Source organism: Taudactylus pleione, unplaced genomic scaffold (assembly GCF_031769625.1).
Source record: "Taudactylus pleione unplaced genomic scaffold, aTauple2 ptg000377l, whole genome shotgun sequence".
Lineage (NCBI taxonomy): Eukaryota > Metazoa > Chordata > Amphibia > Anura > Myobatrachidae > Taudactylus > Taudactylus pleione.
In genome coordinates, this window is record NW_028284778.1 from 4,250,473 (window position 1) to 4,270,768 (window position 20,296).

At 43.6% G+C, this 20,296-nt stretch overlaps 1 protein-coding gene across 1 annotated transcript in view; it reads left to right on the forward strand.

Annotated features, from left to right (window-relative positions):
* The window catches only part of LOC148508053 (NACHT, LRR and PYD domains-containing protein 3-like), a 108,449-nt gene that overhangs the window by 29,788 nt on the left and 58,365 nt on the right, over positions 1–20,296 (forward strand). Inside the window, exon 5 of the mRNA XM_088445168.1 lies at positions 1,568–3,263. Within this exon, the coding sequence (XP_088301294.1) occupies positions 1,568–3,263 (1,696 nt within the window). The remainder of the gene's footprint in view (positions 1–1,567; positions 3,264–20,296) is intronic.

The window sequence follows — 20,296 nt, forward strand, 5'->3', positions numbered from 1 at the left end:
CATAATATATCACTGGTTACATGTGACCCCCCCACTACATCTCCTATCACTGGTTATATGTGACCCCCTACTACATCATCTATCACTGGTTACATGTGACCCCCCCTACTACATCATCTATCACTGGTTACATGTGACCCATTACTACATAATATATCACTGGTTACATGTGACCCCCCCACTACATCTTCTATCACTGGTTATATGTGACCCCCTACTACATCATCTATCACTGGTTACATGTGACCCCCTACTACATCATCTATCACTGGTTACATGTGACCCCCCCTACTACATCATCTATCACTGGTTACATGTGACCCATTACTACATCATCTATCACTGGTTACATGTGACCCCCCTACTACATAATATATCACTGGTTACATGTGACCCCCCCACTACATCTTCTATCACTGGTTATATGTGACCCCCTACTACATCATCTATCACTGGTTACATGTGACCCATTACTACATCATCTATCACTGGTTACATGTGACCCCCTACTACATCATCTATCACTGGTTAAATGTGATCCCCTACTACATTATCTATAACTGGTTACATGTGACCCATTACTACATCATCTATCACTGGTTACATGTGACCCATTACTACATCATCTATCACTAGTTACATGTGATCCATTACTATATCATCTATCACTGGTTACATGCAATCCATTACTACATCATCTATCACTGGTTACATGTGACCCCCTACTACATCATCTATCACTGGTTACATGTGATCCCCTACTACATCATCTATCACTGGTTACATGTGACCCATTATTACATCATCTATCACTGGTTACATGTGACCCACTACTACATCATCTATCACTGGTTAAATGTGACCCACTACTACATCATCTATCACTGGTTAAATGTGACCCACTACTATATCATCTATCACTGGTTACATGTGACCCACTACTATATCATCTATCACTGGTTACATGTGACCCCCTGCTACATCATCTATCACTGGTTACATGTGATCCCCTACTACATTATCTATAACTGGTTACATGTGACCCATTACTACATCATCTATCACTGGTTACATGTGACCCATTACTACATCATATATCACTAGTTACATGTGATCCATTACTATATCATCTATCACTGGTTACATGCGATCCATTACTACATCATCTATCACTGGTTACATGTGACCCCCTACTACATCATCTATCACTGGTTACATGTGACCCCCTACTACATCATCTATCACTGGTTACATGTGATCCCCTACTACATCATCTATCACTGGTTGCATGTGACCCATTACTACATCATACATCACTGGTTGCATGTGACCCACTACTACATCACTGATGAAAATACATGTGAACCCCATTTTATGTATGTGAGTGTGACAAATGTACATTTTCTTTTACACCACAGTGTCCGATGTTACATGTCTTATTGACTTTTCTTATAGAATTAAGGTGGTGCTGTTTTACTAGATTTGTTGTCTCATTAGCTAAAAATATTTACAGTATACAAATTGTCAAAGTATTTATCACTAATATGTACTTTTATTTCCTATACAGACTGCAGAATACAGTATGTGGATGACATGAGAGAGAGATACCGTCTTATGGAAGATAGAAACGCAAGATTAGGGGAAACTGTCAGTCTGGAGAAAAGATTCATCAGTCTTTTACTGATCAAAAATTATCGGGATGAAGAGCAGAGACATCATGAAATAACAGCTTTAGGCCAGAGGCATCTACAGATTATGGCAGACAGATCATCAGATGAATATTCCCCAACCACTATACAGGCTCTGTTTGATCCTGATAAAGATGGAACTATCCCCAAGATTGTGGTGTTACAGGGACCTGCCGGGATAGGGAAGACTATGACATCACAGAAGATCATGCTGGACTGGGCCTCTGGGAATCTGTATAAAGACCATTTTAAATTTGTATTTTGCATTAGTTGTAGAGAAGTCAACACCATCACCTATGAGATAAGCCTGGCTGGATATTTATCAAAGTTTTGTGAACTGTCAGAACCATCTGATTTGTTGCAGTCAATCTTCCGTGCCTCTGAAGAAATACTTTTTATTGTTGATGGTTTTGATGAATTAAAATTGTCATCAATTAATGATACGAAACTTTGTATTGATCCATTTCAGGAGATCTCCAAAGAAATCCTTCTGTATAGTTTGTTTAAGAAAAAACTTCTCAGGCGAAGCTCCCTAATCATCACCACAAGGCCATTGTCATTGGAGAAGCTGAAGCAGCTTGTTAGATATCCCCGATGTGTGGAAATTCTGGGGTTTACAGGGAATCAGCGTGAGGAATATTTCTATCATTTCTTTGAAAGCAAAGAACAAGCAGACCTGGTTCTTAGTTCAATTAAAGACAATGACACTCTGTTCACTATGTGTGCTGTCCCTATAACTTGCTGGATTGTATGTACTGTAATGAAACCATTACTAAAAGGGGGATTATCTGCGATTGATTGCAAAACGTCCACATCCATTTACCTGTTGTACCTAAAGGGTTTAATAAATTATCATGGAAGGGACACTGCCCAGCCTATAAGCACATGTATAAAGAAGCTGTGTGCTTTGGCCATTGAGGGAGTTTGGGGTCAGAGAATACTATTTGAAGAAACAGATCTCAATAGACATGGACTCTCTATGTCAGAGCTGGAGTCTGTGTTTCTGAATGAGAACGTCTTTCACAGGGACATTGAGACCCACACCTGCTACAGCTTCATCCATCTGAGTGTGCAGGAGTTCTTTGCTGCTCTCTACTATGTCCTGGATGAGAAAGCCGTGAGCAAGAAGGACAACTCACAGATGAGAAAAGTGAAAGGCTTACTGAAGGCATTAGGACGGCAGCCACATCTAACTTTAACTGTACGATTCCTATTTGGCCTCACAAGTGAGAAACAAATTCAAGAGACTCAGGAAACCATTGGTAGTACCATTGCCTTTAGCAAAATGATTTTGGGGGAATGGCTAAAGACAAGTAAATCACAGTACCATAATACAAAACTACGCTGCCTGTATGAAACACAGGATGAGGACTATGTGGAGAAAATGATGTCTTACTTTCTTAATATGAAAGTAAATTCTTATTATGGTGACCAGAAGAACATTGATTTGCGTGCTGCAGCCTACTGCTTGGAGAGAAGTACAAGAAAACATAATGTCACTTTTGAGCACTACACAATAGGACCAAAGGCTCAGAAAGTTGTATTGAAAGCACTTTCTATGTGTCCCACACTAAGGTATGTACCTGGCTCATTAATGAGAGCAAAGTTCCCTTGTGACCTGTAGCTGTTCTGGAAATAAATTTAAAGTTTGACCTTAATATAGAATTAGATGCAGTAAGTTACTGTACTTAGTAAAGTAGGTTGTGGTGGGAACAGAATAACGTTATGGAGATATTTTAGGAGTTCATTCAACTAGTTATAAGTGTAAAAGGGAATGGATTATTCAATCTTATATGTGTTTTAAGATAACATTCCCCTCCAATAGACTAAAAAGCCTATTTCTTATCCCGGAGGCAACTAAGACCTTCACTTGTCTTCTTCAGATTATGATTATTTTGGTGTTTCCTTATCTCTTTGCATCTTAATTTTTTTATATTATATTATATATATTTATTGAAGTCACTTTTATCAATTGGGCTAATGTTTGAGAGAGGATAGTGTTACCAATTGTGTATCATCACGACATTCCACGTTTTGGAATTATGTTATTTGTGAGTTGTTAAAATATTTTAGGTGATTCTGTTATTAGCTGTACTTTATCCAGGTGTTCTCTATTTATAGCCTATATCTCATCTGGGAGCTATTGGAATTGATTAGCTTATTTTCCCTCAAGAGAATGATTCTATATTCTTCATATGTTTGATTACAGACTGCGATGTTGTCAACAGAATAACAAATAAATAATATAAATTATTATTATATATAATTAAACAATAAAAATAGAAAAACATTTAAGTCACCCATAGTTTTATTATTTTAAACACTACTCTTAAGCTTAACTTAAGTAATAAATAAGACACAGACAACTGTATAGAATTAAAAAAAAGAGGTCACAGCCAAATTTAGAATAGAATTTAATTAATTAGTCCTGGTGGCGCAAAAGCAGTGTTACCTCGGTCTACAGCTCATAATAATTATTCGCTTTACCAAAAATGGGGTGTTTTCCGCCCCGCGCGCAAGCTATCCTGGGTAGTACCACCTCCCCTTAACTGGCACAGTGCTGGTCCCTCCCTAGGATGAAGACCTGGTTCCCCCCTAAAGTAGTAACCGACTCGCCTCTCTCAAAAAGGGAATGCTAGCCAAGCTCTGCTGCGCTAAATTGAGCCGCCGAGGAGCACTGCTTTCCGCCTGCTGCGCCTCACCTGCTGGAGAAAAGAACATAATATACTCCAACGAATACGTCTTGGTACAAACCAATTTCAATAAATATTGGTACAAACCAATTCTCACAATGATACATATTGGTACAAACCAAATGCTCACACTGAATAAATATTGGTGCAAACCAATTTCAATAAATATAGGTACAAACCCATTTCTCACAATGAATAAATATTGGTACAAACCAATTTCTCACAATGAATAAATATTGGTACAAATTAATTCCTCAATATGCCGGGTGGGTGGGATCACAAACTGGAAAGAGGCAGTTGACTCCTCCTCCAGCCCTAATATACCACTGCTAAACCCCGCCTCGACAGGGCAGCTAATAGGCTAACCAATAATGATCGGCAACTGACCTCTACCAATTATAAACTAACAACAAAACCAGCTCTAACTAGTACTGTAACAAATAAAAAACAGTGTGCTTATATCTTCTCAAGCTTATTAAGCATTCGAATATTTTAAGTCACCCATAGTTTTATTATTTTAAACACTACTCTTAAGCTTAACTTAACTAATAAATAAGACACAGACAACTGTATAGAATTGGAAAAAAGAGGTCACAGCCAAATTTATTTAGATCGGAATATAATTGAATGAATTAGTCCTGGTGGCGCAAAAGCAGTGCTACCTCGGTCTACAGCTCATAATAATTATTCGCTTTACCAAAATTGGGGTGGAGTTTTCTGCCCCGTGCGCAAGCTATCCAGGGTAGTACCACCTCCCCTTAACTGGCACAGTGCTGGTCCCTCCCTAGGATGAAGACCTGGTTCCCCCCTAAAGTAGTAACCGACTCACCTCTCTCAAAGGGGGAATGCTAGCCAAGCTCTGCTGCACAAAATTGAGCCGCCGAGGAGCACTGCTTTCCGCCAACGACGTGGACAACATGGCCACGTACCACCACAAAAGAACACCTAGCCCCTCCAAACTATTCCAAAGAAGCAAAGATATCCGAGACAAAAAACTCCAAACCTCCTTCGGTGAGGTGCACTCCATCTGGCCTATATAAATGCGCCTCCACATAGGGAAGATGAGGGTGCTTGATAAAATGCCCATCTAAAACCATCACAAACTTAGACACCGCAGCGCTCGCTTCCTTCTAACTCTGTTTAGGACTGCCCCACCCTGAGTGCCACTCCAGAACCTCCTCAGAATTATTTCAGACCAACAAATCTTAACCTGTGGCCAGCATTCCGTTATAAACTTATAAGTATCAGTTCCACTCCCTTACAAGCGCCAAGGTCATTACCACCTAAGTGCACTACTAAACAGTCAGGGGTCCCCCACTTTGCTTTCAGACTGCCAAAGAAGGTCCAAAAAGCCTCTCCACTTAAAACCTCTCAATCCAAAGGAGGGGAACCTTAAAAGGGGCTAAGGTAGCACAGCTATGCCTTAGCCCAGTACACAAAAGAATGACCAACAGTCCACACCTGGCAATCTCTCCTCAAAAAACATGTGATGGGAAAAAATTGTATACCTAAGCATTAACAGAATATAATAATACAAACTCAAACAGGAAAAAAGGAGGGAAATTGAGTTGTTTGGGTTACCCAGATGGAGGTGAACGACACAAAACCTCTTATGCTGATTTGAGGGCAAAAGTGAAAAGAACTCCAATCCCCCCTAGTGGCGGGTAGCATAAGGTACTGGGTTTCCCAAAAAACAAACTCGCCTGGAGCGCCATTACTTCTGCAATTTATTGCCCCTTATATATATATATATATCTCTTGTAAGCTGAAGACTTCCATCTACCTAAGTGCTTGGTTGCCTCCGCGAAAGAACCTGACGCTGCTGCACAATTTGTTGCCCCAATCCTAAATGAATGGGTGCCGTACTCTTCAATCAACACGTCCAAAGCTATCAGGCATCTATTGAACACACTTGCAAACAAACTGGAACTTAGATACTGGAACTTGGGAGATCTTCATGAATAAGCCATGAGCCCCCCCCCATTTAGACGCTGCTGATTATACCTGTTAGCTAGCGTTACTGGGCAGATGCTCGGCTCCAGATGCGAGGGGACAGAAATACAATGCCCCCACCCATCTGATCTGTTTTTGATCAAATTTAAATTAGCCTTAACTACAACATTACCCATTAGCAACCCTGTGTTGGCTGTTTTTTTATCTGCTGCTACTAACTCCCCAACCTGTAAAGCACCGAAAAATGCCAGCGCAAAGGACAAACTGAACAAAGCCACTTCAAAATCACCCTTACTTATGCCTTATTTCCAAAACTAAATCTCTCAACATACCCACATCTTTTGGCGTACACGAATCACCCAAAGACGCCTGCTCATGAAGCCGCTTGATCCCTCACCCAACCCCTCAGCGCTTTAGAAATAATAGATTACTTGGTAGGATCAGTCAAACCATTCACCCGTGCCATACAAGCTCAGACATACTGACATGCGGATCCTTACTGGCTTCTGTCTTTGCCAGAAAAACCCGCCATTCATCCCACGCTGCGGCATAGGACCTCCACGTACCTGGAGCAAGTGCTCTCAGAGTGAGTCCTTCAATGCCGGATTCATAATCTGCCATACAGAATCAGGACAAAGCAAACCATGAATCCCGGCTGACGGGGCCAATAACCTAATCCTATCCCATTGGAAACGAGACAACGCATCCGCAACCTCATTCTCAACACCCTGGACATGCTTAGCTGTAAAATTAATATTCCTAAGCATACAGACAAAAATTAAATGTCTAATTAGCCGTAGCACTTGGGGGCTGACCAACCTCTGATTGTTAATAGCTTGAACCACCCCCAAGTTGTCGCACCAAAATATGATTTTCCAATTGCTAAGCCTCACAGCCCAACTGCTACCACAATTGGAAATAGTTCCAACAGCAGTAAGTTACGAGTCAAACACTTCGAATGCCACAAATCGGGCCAAGCCTCTGTGCACCATTCACCCTCAAAAAATGCTCCTAAACCCAAAGCCCCCAATGCGTCTGTGAACAATTGAAGTTCGTAATTAGCCACAGACGAAGTGAGCCAAACACAAACCCCATGAAATTCCTGTAGGAAACTCAACCATACCTTAAAATCCTCCTTCATATATCGGTGAAAGGCAGATAATATGGTGAGCTTTTTTGACGCCTGTGGAGGCTCGCTCCAGCCTGCGAATGACGCGACAAGCAGAATTGAGTCATAGTAGGGACTGCAGCTGCTTCAAATATATTTTCTTAACGGACACAAAATCGCTAACAACTCGCTAATCTTGCGTACTTTTCACAGATGAGCCTACACAAACCCAAATCAGTGTAAATTTCAATACCTAGGTAAGCCAACTTAGTAACAAGCCCCTCCGCCTTTTTGTGCGCAATGGGAACCCACATTGACTTAAAAAGCGCTTGAGCCGAAAACAGCAGCTCGCTACAGACTGCACTATCCTACCAAAAGAAAGTCGTCAAGATAATGAGTGACGCCTAACTGGCCTCTACCCGCTTGGAGACACCACTGTAAAAAAAAAGAGCTAAAACACTTAAAAAAGGAACAAGAAATAGAACAACCAACACTTATATACGTAAAATGAAACACCTATCCGAAAACCCATGTACCTAAATGACTCAGGATGTAAAGGGGGCAACTGCAAGCCGATTCACTATCAATTTTTTGCTAACAAAGCCCCATTCCCAAAATCCTGCACAAAACTAAGTGCATCCTCAATTGACTGGAAGGTGATACTACAATCGACTGGATCTAAGGCGTCATTTACTGACCCTCCTTCCGGGTAAGAAAGGTGTTGTATCAACCTGCACTTTCCTTGTTCCTTCTTTGGTACCACACCCAGCGGATAAATGCAAAGATCCTTCACTCGTGGTGAGGTAAAAGGGGCATGACCTCTGAAAATTCCCTAGCTGACTTCAAATTCCTTTTAGCTACAACTAGATCTGGACGAACCAACGGTAACCTAAAACCCACGCTCTAACACTTCCACCTTAATTGGAGAGACAGCTCTACTTAGCCCCCACACGCTGATCCCTTTTTCCTGCTGCATGACCCCCGACACGACTGCAGTCCTTTGCTGGGTAACCTCCCCCACCAAGCATGCAGACGTGCTGGTAGCGGCAGCTAGTCCCTCTGTTACACTGGGCATTATTAACGCGTAGCACTTCCCTTTTCCTCTGGTATTAAATCCTGGGCAGGCTGGAAAAGGGTGTTTATGCCCAACAGTAGGTTCAAGAGTTGTTCGGGCCTGCTGCGTAACTTCCAGCCACACCTCCACATCCTTAAACCCAAAACTAAAAACTTTCTGGCCATCCTACTTTTTCCTAAAAAGCTCATCATACTGCCTCCAAACATCAAGCCTAGCTGACACCTGCATGCCCTGTACTAAATGTAAGTACTTTAGCACATTCATATATCCAGCCGGGCGAGTCTCAATGTAGCATGCAGCAAACACATACATACCAGTAAGCCAATTCTGATAGCTCCTCCTCGGCTGCCACCCCCCCTCTTCGCTGCGTCTAGCGCCTTCTTAGTTTCATGTGTGATTGTGAACATGTCGATATATCGACCTTTTTGTATTCGCTCCCTGATCTTGGACCTAACACCTCAACATTGCCGTGTTTGAGCAATGGGCACAAAGTATTTCATAAGCTTGCGCGCATCTCACCTGCTCCAGATGCCAATGGAATCAAAGGAGCGTCCTTGGAAGTGGAGGCTTGTCCCTCGTTGTACGGTGCACCCACCGCGCTTTGACACGAAGACTTTGACACGAAGACAAACGCTCATCTGCCACGACATCCCCGGAAGTGGGATGGGTTTGGGAATGGCTGCTGGTAAGCTTCCGGATAGAAATAAGGGGCGAAACAAAAAGCAGGATTGGGGGTGGGGCTAGGCCCGTAATTACAAACCTGCGGCCCTGCCAGCATATTAGCTGCGGCAGGTGGGGGGGCAATATTGGCGCAATTTATCTGGGCCAAGCGCTCCCAGAAGGGGATGCTCTAGTCTGCTGTAAAAATGGCCCAGGGAAGTGAAACACAGGATGGGTGGAGGCTGCATGGGGCTTAATATGCTGCCAGTTTGGCTCCCAGGGGAGGCCTGCGCACTGGGCGCAGCAAAAATCCTCCAAGCCTCCAGTCCATTAGGCCGGGAGGGGGGAATCTGAGGAGGTTAAAACCTCCTCAGCATCTAAAATGGCCACCGCTGTGAGAGGGGCAGGGCTAGCATCCGGGGAAGACTGGCGCGCTGCTCCGCTTAGGGCTGGAGAGCTGAGCGGGCAGGGGGTGCCAAGCCCGGCCGCCGCACCCCTCGCCAGCCATGTCCGGAGGCCGGATGGGGAAGCGGCCGACGGTGTGAGCACCAACCAAACGGCGGGGAGGCATTGCGGCGTGGATGGGGCATGATCAAAGAGGGGGGCGAAAAGAGGGGGCCTGATGGGAATGGAGGGAAAAGGACAAGGTACAAAAAGGTGGGGAACAAAAGAACAGAAGGGAAGAGAAAAAGTCTGTGAGTAAAGAGCTGTCTGTGAGGAAAGTGCTAATCTGTGAGGAAAGTGCTAATCTGTGAGGAAAGTGCTAATCTGTGAGAAAAGTGCTGTGTGTGAGGAAAGTGCTGTGTGTGAGGAAAGTTCTGTCTGTGAGGAAAGTGCTATCTGTGAGAAAAGTGCTGTGTGTGAGGAAAGTGCTGTGTGTGAGGAAAGTGCTGTGTGTGAGGAAAGTTCTGTCTGTGAGGAAAGTGCTATCTGTGAGAAAAGTGCTGTGTGTGAGGAAAGTGCTGTGTGTGAGGAAAGAGCTGTCTGTGAGGAAAGTGCTGTCTGTGAGGAAAGTGCTAATCTGTGAGAAAAGTGCTAATCTGTGAGGAAAGTGCTGTGTGTGAGGAAAGAGCTGTCTGTGAGGATAGAGCTGTCTGTGAGGAAAGAGCTGTCTGTGAGGAAAGAGCTGTCTGTGAGGAAAGAGCTGTCTGTGAGGAAAGAGCTGTCTGTGAGGAAAGAGCTGTCTGTGAGGAAAGTGCTATCTGTGAGGAAAGTGCTATCTGAGAGGAAAGTGCTGTGTGTGAGGAAAGTGCTGTGTGTGAGGAAAGAGCTATCTGTGAGGAAAGAGCTTATCTGTGAGGAAAGAGCTTATCTGTGAGGAAAGAGCTGTCTGTGAGGAAAGAGCTGTCTGTGAGGAAAGTGCTGTCTGTGAGGAAAGTGCTATCTGTGAGGAAAGAGCTATCTGTGAGGAAAGAGCTGTCTGTGAGGAAAGAGCTATCTGTGAGGAAAGAGCTTATCTGTGAGGAAAGAGCTTATCTGTGAGGAAAGAGCTGTCTGTGAGGAAAGAGCTGTCTGTGAGGAAAGTGCTGTCTGTGAGGAAAGTGCTATCTGTGAGGAAAGCGCTAATCTGTGAGGAAAGTGCTATCTGTGAGGAAAGTGCTGTCTGTGAGGAAAGTGCTGTCTGTGAGGAAAGTGCTGTCTGTGAGGAAAGTGCTATCTGTGAGGAAAGTGCTATCTGTGAGGAAAGAGCTATCTGTGAGGAAAGAGCTATCTGTGAGGAAAGAGCTGTCTGTGAGGAAAGTGCTATCTGAGAGTAAAGAGCTAATCTGTGAGGAAAGTGCTGTCTGTGAGGAAAGTGCTGTGTGTGAGGAAAGAGCTGTGTGTGAGGAAAGAGCTGTCTGTGAGGAAAGAGCTTATCTGTGAGGAAAGAGCTTATCTGTGAGGAAAGAGCTTATCTGTGAGGAAAGAGCTGTCTGTGAGGAAAGAGCTGTCTGTGAGGAAAGTGCTATCTGAGAGTAAAGAGCTAATCTGTGAGGAAAGTGCTATCTGAGAGGAAAGTGCTGTGTGTGAGGAAAGTGCTATCTGTGAGGAAAGAGCTATCTGTGAGGAAAGAGCTGTCTGTGAGGAAAGAGCTATCTGTGAGGAAAGAGCTTATCTGTGAGGAAAGAGCTGTCTGTGAGGAAAGAGCTGTCTGTGAGGAAAGAGCTGTCTGTGAGGAAAGAGCTGTCTGTGAGGAAAGTGCTATCTGTGAGGAAAGTGCTATCTGTGAGGAAAGCGCTAATCTGTGAGGAAAGTGCTGTCTGTGAGGAAAGTGCTGTCTGTGAGGAAAGTGCTATCTGTGAGGAAAGTGCTATCTGTGAGGAAAGTGCTGTCTGTGAGGAAAGTGCTATCTGTGAGGAAATTGCTATCTGTGAGGAAAGTGCTATCTGTGAGGAAAGTGCTGTGTGTGAGGAAAGTGCTGTCTGTGAGGAAAGTGCTGTCTGTGAGGAAAGTGCTATCTGAGGAAAGTGCTGTGTGTGAGGAAAGTGCTATCTGTGAGGAAAGTGCTGTGTGTGAGGAAAGTGCTATCTGTGAGGAAAGAGCTGTCTGTGAGGAAAGTGCTATCTGTGAGGAAAGAGCTAATCTGTGAGGAAAGAGCTAATCTGTGAGGAAAGTGCTATCTGTGAGGAAAGTGCTGTCTGTGAGGAAAGAGCTAATCTGTGAGGAAAGTGCTATCTGTGAGGAAAGTGCTATCTGTGAGGAAAGTGCTGTCTGTGAGGAAAGTGCTGTCTGTGAGGAAAGTGCTGTCTGTGAGGAAAGTGCTATCTGTGAGGAAAGTGCTATCTGTGAGGAAAGTGCTGTCTGTGAGGAAAGTGCTATCTGTGAGGAAATTGCTATCTGTGAGGAAAGTGCTATCTGTGAGGAAAGTGCTGTGTGTGAGGAAAGTGCTATCTGTGAGGAAAGTGCTGTCTGTGAGGAAAGTGCTGTCTGTGAGGAAAGTGCTGTCTGTGAGGAAAGTGCTATCTGAGGAAAGTGCTGTGTGTGAGGAAAGTGCTATCTGTGAGGAAAGTGCTGTGTGTGAGGAAAGTGCTATCTGTGAGGAAAGAGCTGTCTGTGAGGAAAGTGCTATCTGTGAGGAAAGAGCTAATCTGTGAGGAAAGAGCTGTCTGTGAGGAAAGAGCTATCTGTGAGGAAAGAGCTTATCTGTGAGGAAAGTGCTGTGTGTGAGGAAAGTGCTATCTGTGAGGAAAGAGCTGTCTGTGAGGAAAGAGCTAATCTGTGAGGAAAGTGCTGTCTGTGAGGAAAGAGCTAATCTGTGAGGAAAGAGCTAATCTGTGAGAAAAGTGCTATCTGTGAGGAAAGTGCTGTCTGTGAGGAAAGTGCTATCTGTGAGGAAAGTGCTATCTGTGAGGAAAGTGCTATCTGTGAGGAAAGAGCTAATCTGTGAGGAAAGTGCTAATCTGTGAGGAAAGAGCTAATCTGTGAGGAAAGTGCTATCTGTGAGGAAAGAGCTGTCTGTGAGGAAAGTGCTATCTGTGAGGAAAGTGCTATCTGTGAGGAAAGAGCTGTCTGTGAGGAAAGTGCTATCTGTGAGGAAAGAGCTTATCTGTGAGGAAAGTGCTGTGTGTGAGGAAAGTGCTATCTGTGAGGAAAGAGCTGTCTGTGAGGAAAGAGTTTATCTGTGAGGAAAGAGCTAATCTGTGAGGAAAGTGCTGTCTGTGAGGAAAGAGCTAATCTGTGAGGAAAGAGCTAATCTGTGAGGAAAGTGCTATCTGTGAGGAAAGAGCTGTCTGTGAGGAAAGTGCTATCTGTGAGGAAAGTGCTGTCTGTGAGGAAAGTGCTTATCTGTGAGGAAAGAGCTTATCTGTGAGGAAAGTGCTGTCTGTGAGGAAAGAGCTATCTGTGAGGAAAGAGCTTATCTGTGAGGAAAGAGCTTATCTGTGAGGAAAGAGCTATCTGTGAGGAAAGAGCTGTCTGTGAGGAAAGAGCTGTCTGTGAGGAAAGAGCTATCTGTGAGGAAAGAGCTTATCTGTGAGGAAAGAGCTGTCTGTGAGGAAAGTGCTATCTGTGAGGAAAGTGCTGTCTGTGAGGAAAGTGCTTATCTGTGAGGAAAGAGCTTATCTGTGAGGAAAGTGCTGTCTGTGAGGAAAGAGCTATCTGTGAGAAAAGAGCTTATCTGTGAGGAAAGAGCTTATCTGTGAGGAAAGAGCTATCTGTGAGGAAAGAGCTGTCTGTGAGGAAAGAGCTGTCTGTGAGGAAAGAGCTATCTGTGAGGAAAGAGCTTATCTGTGAGGAAAGTGCTGTGTGTGAGGAAAGTGCTATCTGTGAGGAAAGAGCTGTCTGTGAGGAAAGAGCTAATCTGTGAGGAAAGTGCTGTCTGTGAGGAAAGAGCTAATCTGTGAGGAAAGAGCTAATCTGTGAGAAAAGTGCTATCTGTGAGGAAAGAGCTGTCTGTGAGGAAAGTGCTATCTGTGAGGAAAGTGCTATCTGTGAGGAAAGTGCTGTCTGTGAGGAAAGTGCTTATCTGTGAGGAAAGAGCTTATCTGTGAGGAAAGTGCTGTCTGTGAGGAAAGAGCTATCTGTGAGGAAAGAGCTTATCTGTGAGGAAAGAGCTTATCTGTGAGGAAAGAGCTATCTGTGAGGAAAGAGCTGTCTGTGAGGAAAGAGCTGTCTGTGAGGAAAGAGCTATCTGTGAGGAAAGAGCTTATCTGTGAGGAAAGAGCTGTCTGTGAGGAAAGAGCTATCTGTGAGGAAAGAGCTTATCTGTGAGGAAAGTGCTGTGTGTGAGGAAAGTGCTATCTGTGAGGAAAGAGCTGTCTGTGAGGAAAGAGCTAATCTGTGAGGAAAGTGCTGTCTGTGAGGAAAGAGCTAATCTGTGAGGAAAGAGCTAATCTGTGAGAAAAGTGCTATCTGTGAGGAAAGAGCTGTCTGTGAGGAAAGTGCTATCTGTGAGGAAAGTGCTATCTGTGAGGAAAGTGCTGTCTGTGAGGAAAGTGCTTATCTGTGAGGAAAGAGCTTATCTGTGAGGAAAGTGCTGTCTGTGAGGAAAGAGCTATCTGTGAGGAAAGAGCTTATCTGTGAGGAAAGAGCTTATCTGTGAGGAAAGAGCTATCTGTGAGGAAAGAGCTGTCTGTGAGGAAAGAGCTGTCTGTGAGGAAAGAGCTATCTGTGAGGAAAGAGCTTATCTGTGAGGAAAGAGCTGTCTGTGAGAAAAGTGCTTATCTGTGAGGAAAGTGCTGTCTGTGAGGAAAGAGCTATCTGTGAGGAAAGAGCTTATCTGTGAGGAAAGAGCTTATCTGTGAGGAAAGAGCTTATCTGTGAGGAAAGAGCTATCTGTGAGGAAAGAGCTGTCTGTGAGGAAAGAGCTGTCTGTGAGGAAAGAGCTATCTGTGAGGAAAGAGCTTATCTGTGAGGAAAGTGCTGTCTGTGAGAAAAGTGCTTATCTGTGAGGAAAGTGCTGTCTGTGAGGAAAGAGCTGTCTGTGAGGAAAGAGCTATCTGTGAGGAAAGAGCTTATCTGTGAGGAAAGAGCTGTCTGTGAGGAAAGAGCTATCTGTGAGGAAAGAGCTTATCTGTGAGGAAAGTGCTGTCTGTGAGGAAAGAGCTATCTGTGAGGAAAGAGCTTATCTGTGAGGAAAGAGCTTATCTGTGAGGAAAGAGCTATCTGTGAGGAAAGAGCTATCTGTGAGGAAAGAGCTGTCTGTGAGGAAAGAGCTGTCTGTGAGGAAAGAGCTATCTGTGAGGAAAGAGCTTATCTGTGAGGAAAGAGCTTATCTGTGAGGAAAGAGCTGTCTGTGAGGAAAGTGCTGTCTGTGAGGAAAGAGCTATCTGTGAGGAAAGAGCTTATCTGTGAGGAAAGAGCTTATCTGTGAGGAAAGAGCTATCTGTGAGGAAAGAGCTGTCTGTGAGGAAAGAGCTGTCTGTGAGGAAAGAGCTGTCTGTGAGGAAAGAGCTGTCTGTGAGGAAAGAGCTGTCTGTGAGGAAAGAGCTGTCTGTGAGGAAAGAGCTGTCTGTGAGGAAAGAGCTATCTGTGAGGAAAGAGCTATCTGTGAGGAAAGTGCTGTGTGTGAGGAAAGAGCTAATCTGTGAGGAAAGTGCTGTCTGTGAGGAAAGAGCTAATCTGTGAGGAAAGAGCTAATCTGTGAGGAAAGAGCTAATCTGTGAGGAAAGAGCTGTCTGTGAGGAAAGTGCTATCTGTGAGGAAAGTGCTTATCTGTGAGGAAAGAGCTTATCTGTGAGGAAAGAGCTAATCTGTGAGGAAAGTGCTATCTGTGAGGAAAGAGCTGTCTGTGAGGAAAGTGCTATCTGTGAGGAAAGTGCTGTCTGTGAGGAAAGTGCTTATCTGTGAGGAAAGAGCTATCTGTGAGGAAAGAGCTATCTGTGAGGAAAGAGCTGTCTGTGAGGAAAGTGCTATCTGTGAGGAAAGTGCTGTCTGTGAGGAAAGTGCTATCTGTGAGGAAAGAGCTGTCTGTGAGGAAAGAGCTTATCTGTGAGGAAAGAGCTAATCTGTGAGGAAAGAGCTATCTGTGAGGAAAGAGCTGTCTGTGAGGAAAGAGCTGTCTGTGAGGAAAGAGCTAATCTGTGAGGAAAGAGCTAATCTGTGAGGAAAGTGCTGTCTGTGAGGAAAGAGCTATCTGTGAGGAAAGTGCTGTCTGTGAGGAAAGTGCTTATCTGTGAGGAAAGAGCTGTCTGTGAGGAAAGTGCTGTCTGTGAGGAAAGTGCTGTCTGTGAGGAAAGTGCTTATCTGTGAGGAAAGTGCTTATCTGTGAGGAAAGAGCTTATCTGTGAGGAAAGTGCTATCTGAGAGGAAAGAGCTGTCTGTGAGGAAAGAGCTATGGAAATAATGGGGAAAGTAAAGTAAAATAAAGGTCTTATTTAAGCTATAACAGACAATAAAGATACAGAGTACTTAACAGTCCGGGATCACAAACTGGAAAGAGGCAGTTGACTCCTCCTCCAGCCCTAATATACCACTGTTAAACCCCACCTCGACGGGGCAGCTAATAGGCTAACCGATAATGATTGGCAACTGACCTCTACCAATTATAAACTAATAACAAAACCAGCTCTAACTAGTACTGTAACAAATAAACAACACTGTGCTTATATCTTCTCAAGCTTATTAAGCATTCGAATATTTTTTTATTGCTATGCATTAAAAAATAAAAAAGGGAAGAACATTTACTTTCTCTACTAAGTAGTCTTTTTCCAGTAAAAGGTACAAGTATTAAAAAGGACATGCTACAGTGAGTTATGTTGCACAATTTATTGATAGATGAGAAGATACAAACAGTTCAATTATGTGATGTGGATCAAAAATACAAAAAATATTTAGTATAATTTGTGATGGTAGAATGTAAAGTGGTTTGTACAAAATAATATGAACAATGAATACACAAAAACAGGGGGGTTTGCTCTCAATATTTACAGGTTAATTGGCATATGGATAAGAGTACAGAAATTGCAAATACAGATACATGTAAAAGCAATAAATGTATCAGCCAGTTATAGAGTGATTTCCAATATGTGGATAGGATGCTATCCTGTTAATCACTGAATATAATGGATGAGTTTAATTATTGCAGTTCAAAAGCATGTATAGTGAAAGTAGAGAGAAAAATATATACAATAGACAATAATTATACAGATACAAATACAAGATATTAAACTTGGCAAAATTAGATACTGAAGTTTATTTTTCAGTTACACACATAAATAATCATCATATATTGAAATGCAGTATCCACGATTTGCACAAATACTGTGATAGTTTTAAAGGGGGGTATCCACTAGACGATAAAGTTGAACGATTGAACGATAATGATAAAATCATTCGATAATCGTTCAAACATCGTTTCAACATCGTGCAGAAATTGTTTCTAGCGATGTACGATGCGCGCTCCCGCTGGTCGTTTGATCGTCTCCTCCATCGACTGAACATGCAGGTCAATTTCACTTGATTGCTTACAAATCGTTTACACATCGTTCACGCTGAACGATCAAACGATGAACCACTATCTGCCCACTATAGCTGAAAGCTCTCAATCACAGATTAAAACAACATAGTTTATTGTTAGATCTTTTGCAAATCTTTTGCAAATCTTTTGCAAATTGTTCAGAGTGGAAGATCATATTTCAAGGGAAACTTCAAGGGAAAATCGTTAAGAGGTTGGACAGGGATAAAATCGTCTAGTGGATGCCCCCCATTAGTCCTGAACCCAAATGGTGGTGCCCTATCTGGAGGATGCTTTACAATAATGCTTTGTAGGTACTGTATAGAATGTGTTCGAATCATATGACCCACATTCCACTTCTACTTCCCACCTGCGTGTTTCTGAGAACAGTGAACAGGTGGGTGAGAGTGTGGAAAATGTGGGTCAGTGATGATACAAGTGTAAGGGATCTGCTTCTACACACAAAGAGATTAAACCTAGCCCCTGTTAGTAATAACCATTGCAGGGGGTGTGGTTATACTCAGGTGTAATGAGAGTCCCAGAAAAAGTAAAAAAGGGAGTGGGGGAGGGGAATAGAAAAGGAGAGGGGGAAGGGGGAATTAAATTAATCTGTTTGCTGCTTGATATAAAGTATTTAGTAAAAAGTTACGAGTATACACTGGATGATTCAAAATATATAGGCAGTAATTGTTATGAAAAAAGCAAGATAATAATCCAGAGAGAGGCAACAAAATCCTATATAATAAATACATAGAGTACTTATCAGAGTATTTTGCAGTCTGTCCTGGTCCTGTGCACGGGACTCAGACTCCTTCCTTAAACGTATATTTCACCATCTATAGGCTTGTTAACAGGAGCGTTTCTAGAGAGGAGGGGGCCCGTGTGCAGTCTCCGACTTGGGCCCCCTCCTCTCCGTCCGGTGGCCGGCTGCACACTGAGCAGTGCATGGGCAGCGCCGCACTTATAGACTCTGGGCACTAGAGTGTGCCCAGAGTCTATAGCACATACACTGGTCACCGGGAAAATGGCTGCGGCGCCCATTTCCCTGTGCTGCGCATGCGCAGACTTTGGGAAAAAGGGCGCGGCACCCATTTTCCAGTCGTTTTTACAGGCACAGACACCAGAGCCAACGTGGGAGTCCGGAGAGGTTAGTTTTATGGGTGCAGGGTGTGTGGTGCAGGCCCCCCCTGGACCCAGGTGCCCATGTGCCTCGCACATCCCACACCCATTATAGATACGCCCCTGCTTGTTCACTAAGTGTGGCATGGAGGTGACCTGTATTCCCTTATATACCCTATACTATTACACATAAAGAATGGGGGTGGGAAGAGGAAATGATAGTCCCACCTATAGGAGGAAAATCCTCCTATGTGAGCCTATGAACTCCTTGGTTAAGGGTATTGCTGAGTGACTTGAGAATGTAGACAAATGTAGTATATGGGTATTATAGACCGTTAAGTGAGCCAATGATTGCTTGTTATATAATCTTGATGATTGCTGGTTCTATAATGAAGTTAACTCTTGATATGCCACCATGTGTATTAAGCATACTGGTATAATGTAAATGAAATAAACACACACAATCATATACAGAGTAAGTGATCTTACTGTGTGTGCAGGAAATGTTATTGTCATGCAGAGTCTGCCCTCATTTAAAGAAAAAAATGCTAGTGATTAAGACCGTGCAACTGCTATGTGGATGCTCCCAATAAGCATCTGTATTTGTAGAGAATGCCGGTGTTTAAGAAGTGCGGCCACTGTATAAAACTTCCCCAAAATATTAAAGGGAAAATGACTGGGCATAAGTGTGCATGATCCGTGTTTGCGGTCCCAAAAATGGGAGCCGTGGACACCGGTCATGTCCGTTAATGGTATCGCTAGTGATTCTAGACAGTTTATATAGGGATTCCCGGTAAATGCGGATTTCGGGGAGTGCTGACACTGTGTCGATTTCCCACACCCATAGGGGGGATCACGGCTGGGCAAAGTAAGTGTTCTCGACCCTGGTATCATGAGCCTCAGGTGCCAGTCATGTCCGTTCCTAGTGTTGCTAGGCAGCACCGTTAACAAGACAGCAGGGGAGGCTGGGAAATGTAGTTTGACTGTTTGTCAGATGGGGGAGTGTGTTTCTGTCAGGCATACTTAGCTATATTATAATGGTAGGATGTGTAATACAGGGGTTACAAGAGTAGACTTTAGGACTTGGTTAAAATAAGGTGGATTGTTGCTGAGCAAAATAACTTCAGAGCCCATAGTTAGTATTATGCATCCAATATACTGTATATTATCAAAGATGATTGAGTAATGTCCCTTTGGAGCTTGGACAAGGATTGAATAGAGCAATCACAGGGCAAACTTCTCAGTCCTCCATAATATAGGTCAGAGCCGTCACCAGACTTTTTGGTGCCCTGTGACAGAGAGAGCATTGGCGCTCCCCCTTTCATTTTTCAAATAGGGACATAAGATAGTGCACCCAAAAAAGGGGCCATGGCCTCATGGAGAAGTGCCAGGGAAGAGATAGGAGGCCAGGAGATGCTGGGGATAAAAGAAGAGGAAGCTACAAGTGAGAATGATAATTAACAGAAAAATTGACAGGTCCAAACAGCACCCCCTGCCCTGTGGTGCCCTGTGCCATGGCACAGGTTGCACTACCCTAGTTACGACCCTGATATAGGCTGAGTATTGGAGCGCAATATTGGGGAATAAAACAATATATATGTTAAACAATGGGGACCTGGTGGGGAATAGTGGGTATTAGGAATATATACAATTATGTGAAAATGTGAATAAACATAAAGTATAGATGTCATTTATTGAAGAACAGATCTATAAATAGTGTATGAGTATAAAGGGAACCAGCAGGGGTGAGGGAAGGATGACTTGTAATAAAGGTGAAGAATGGAATTGTGTAATACATATTAGGTGAAGTAGTGGAGTAATAGGAAGGTGTTTGGTATTTAAGTGGGGAATAAGAGAATATGAATATGGGTGTGAAAATGTGGGTCGAAGCAGGGCCGGCTCCAGTGCTAATAGCGCCCTGTTCTGGCTGAGTGCTGTGCGCTCATTATCGCGTGCAACTGAAATTGGGGGCGTTGCCTAATTACCATAGGCCATTCTTCCTTACATGACGTTATCTGAAGGGCATGCCCGCATCGCACACCTTCAGATAAAGTCAGGCTGGGGGGAGCCTCACTAGCTGGGCTTCCCCCAGCCTTCTCCTGTTACTGAATGGATGCTGCACGCATG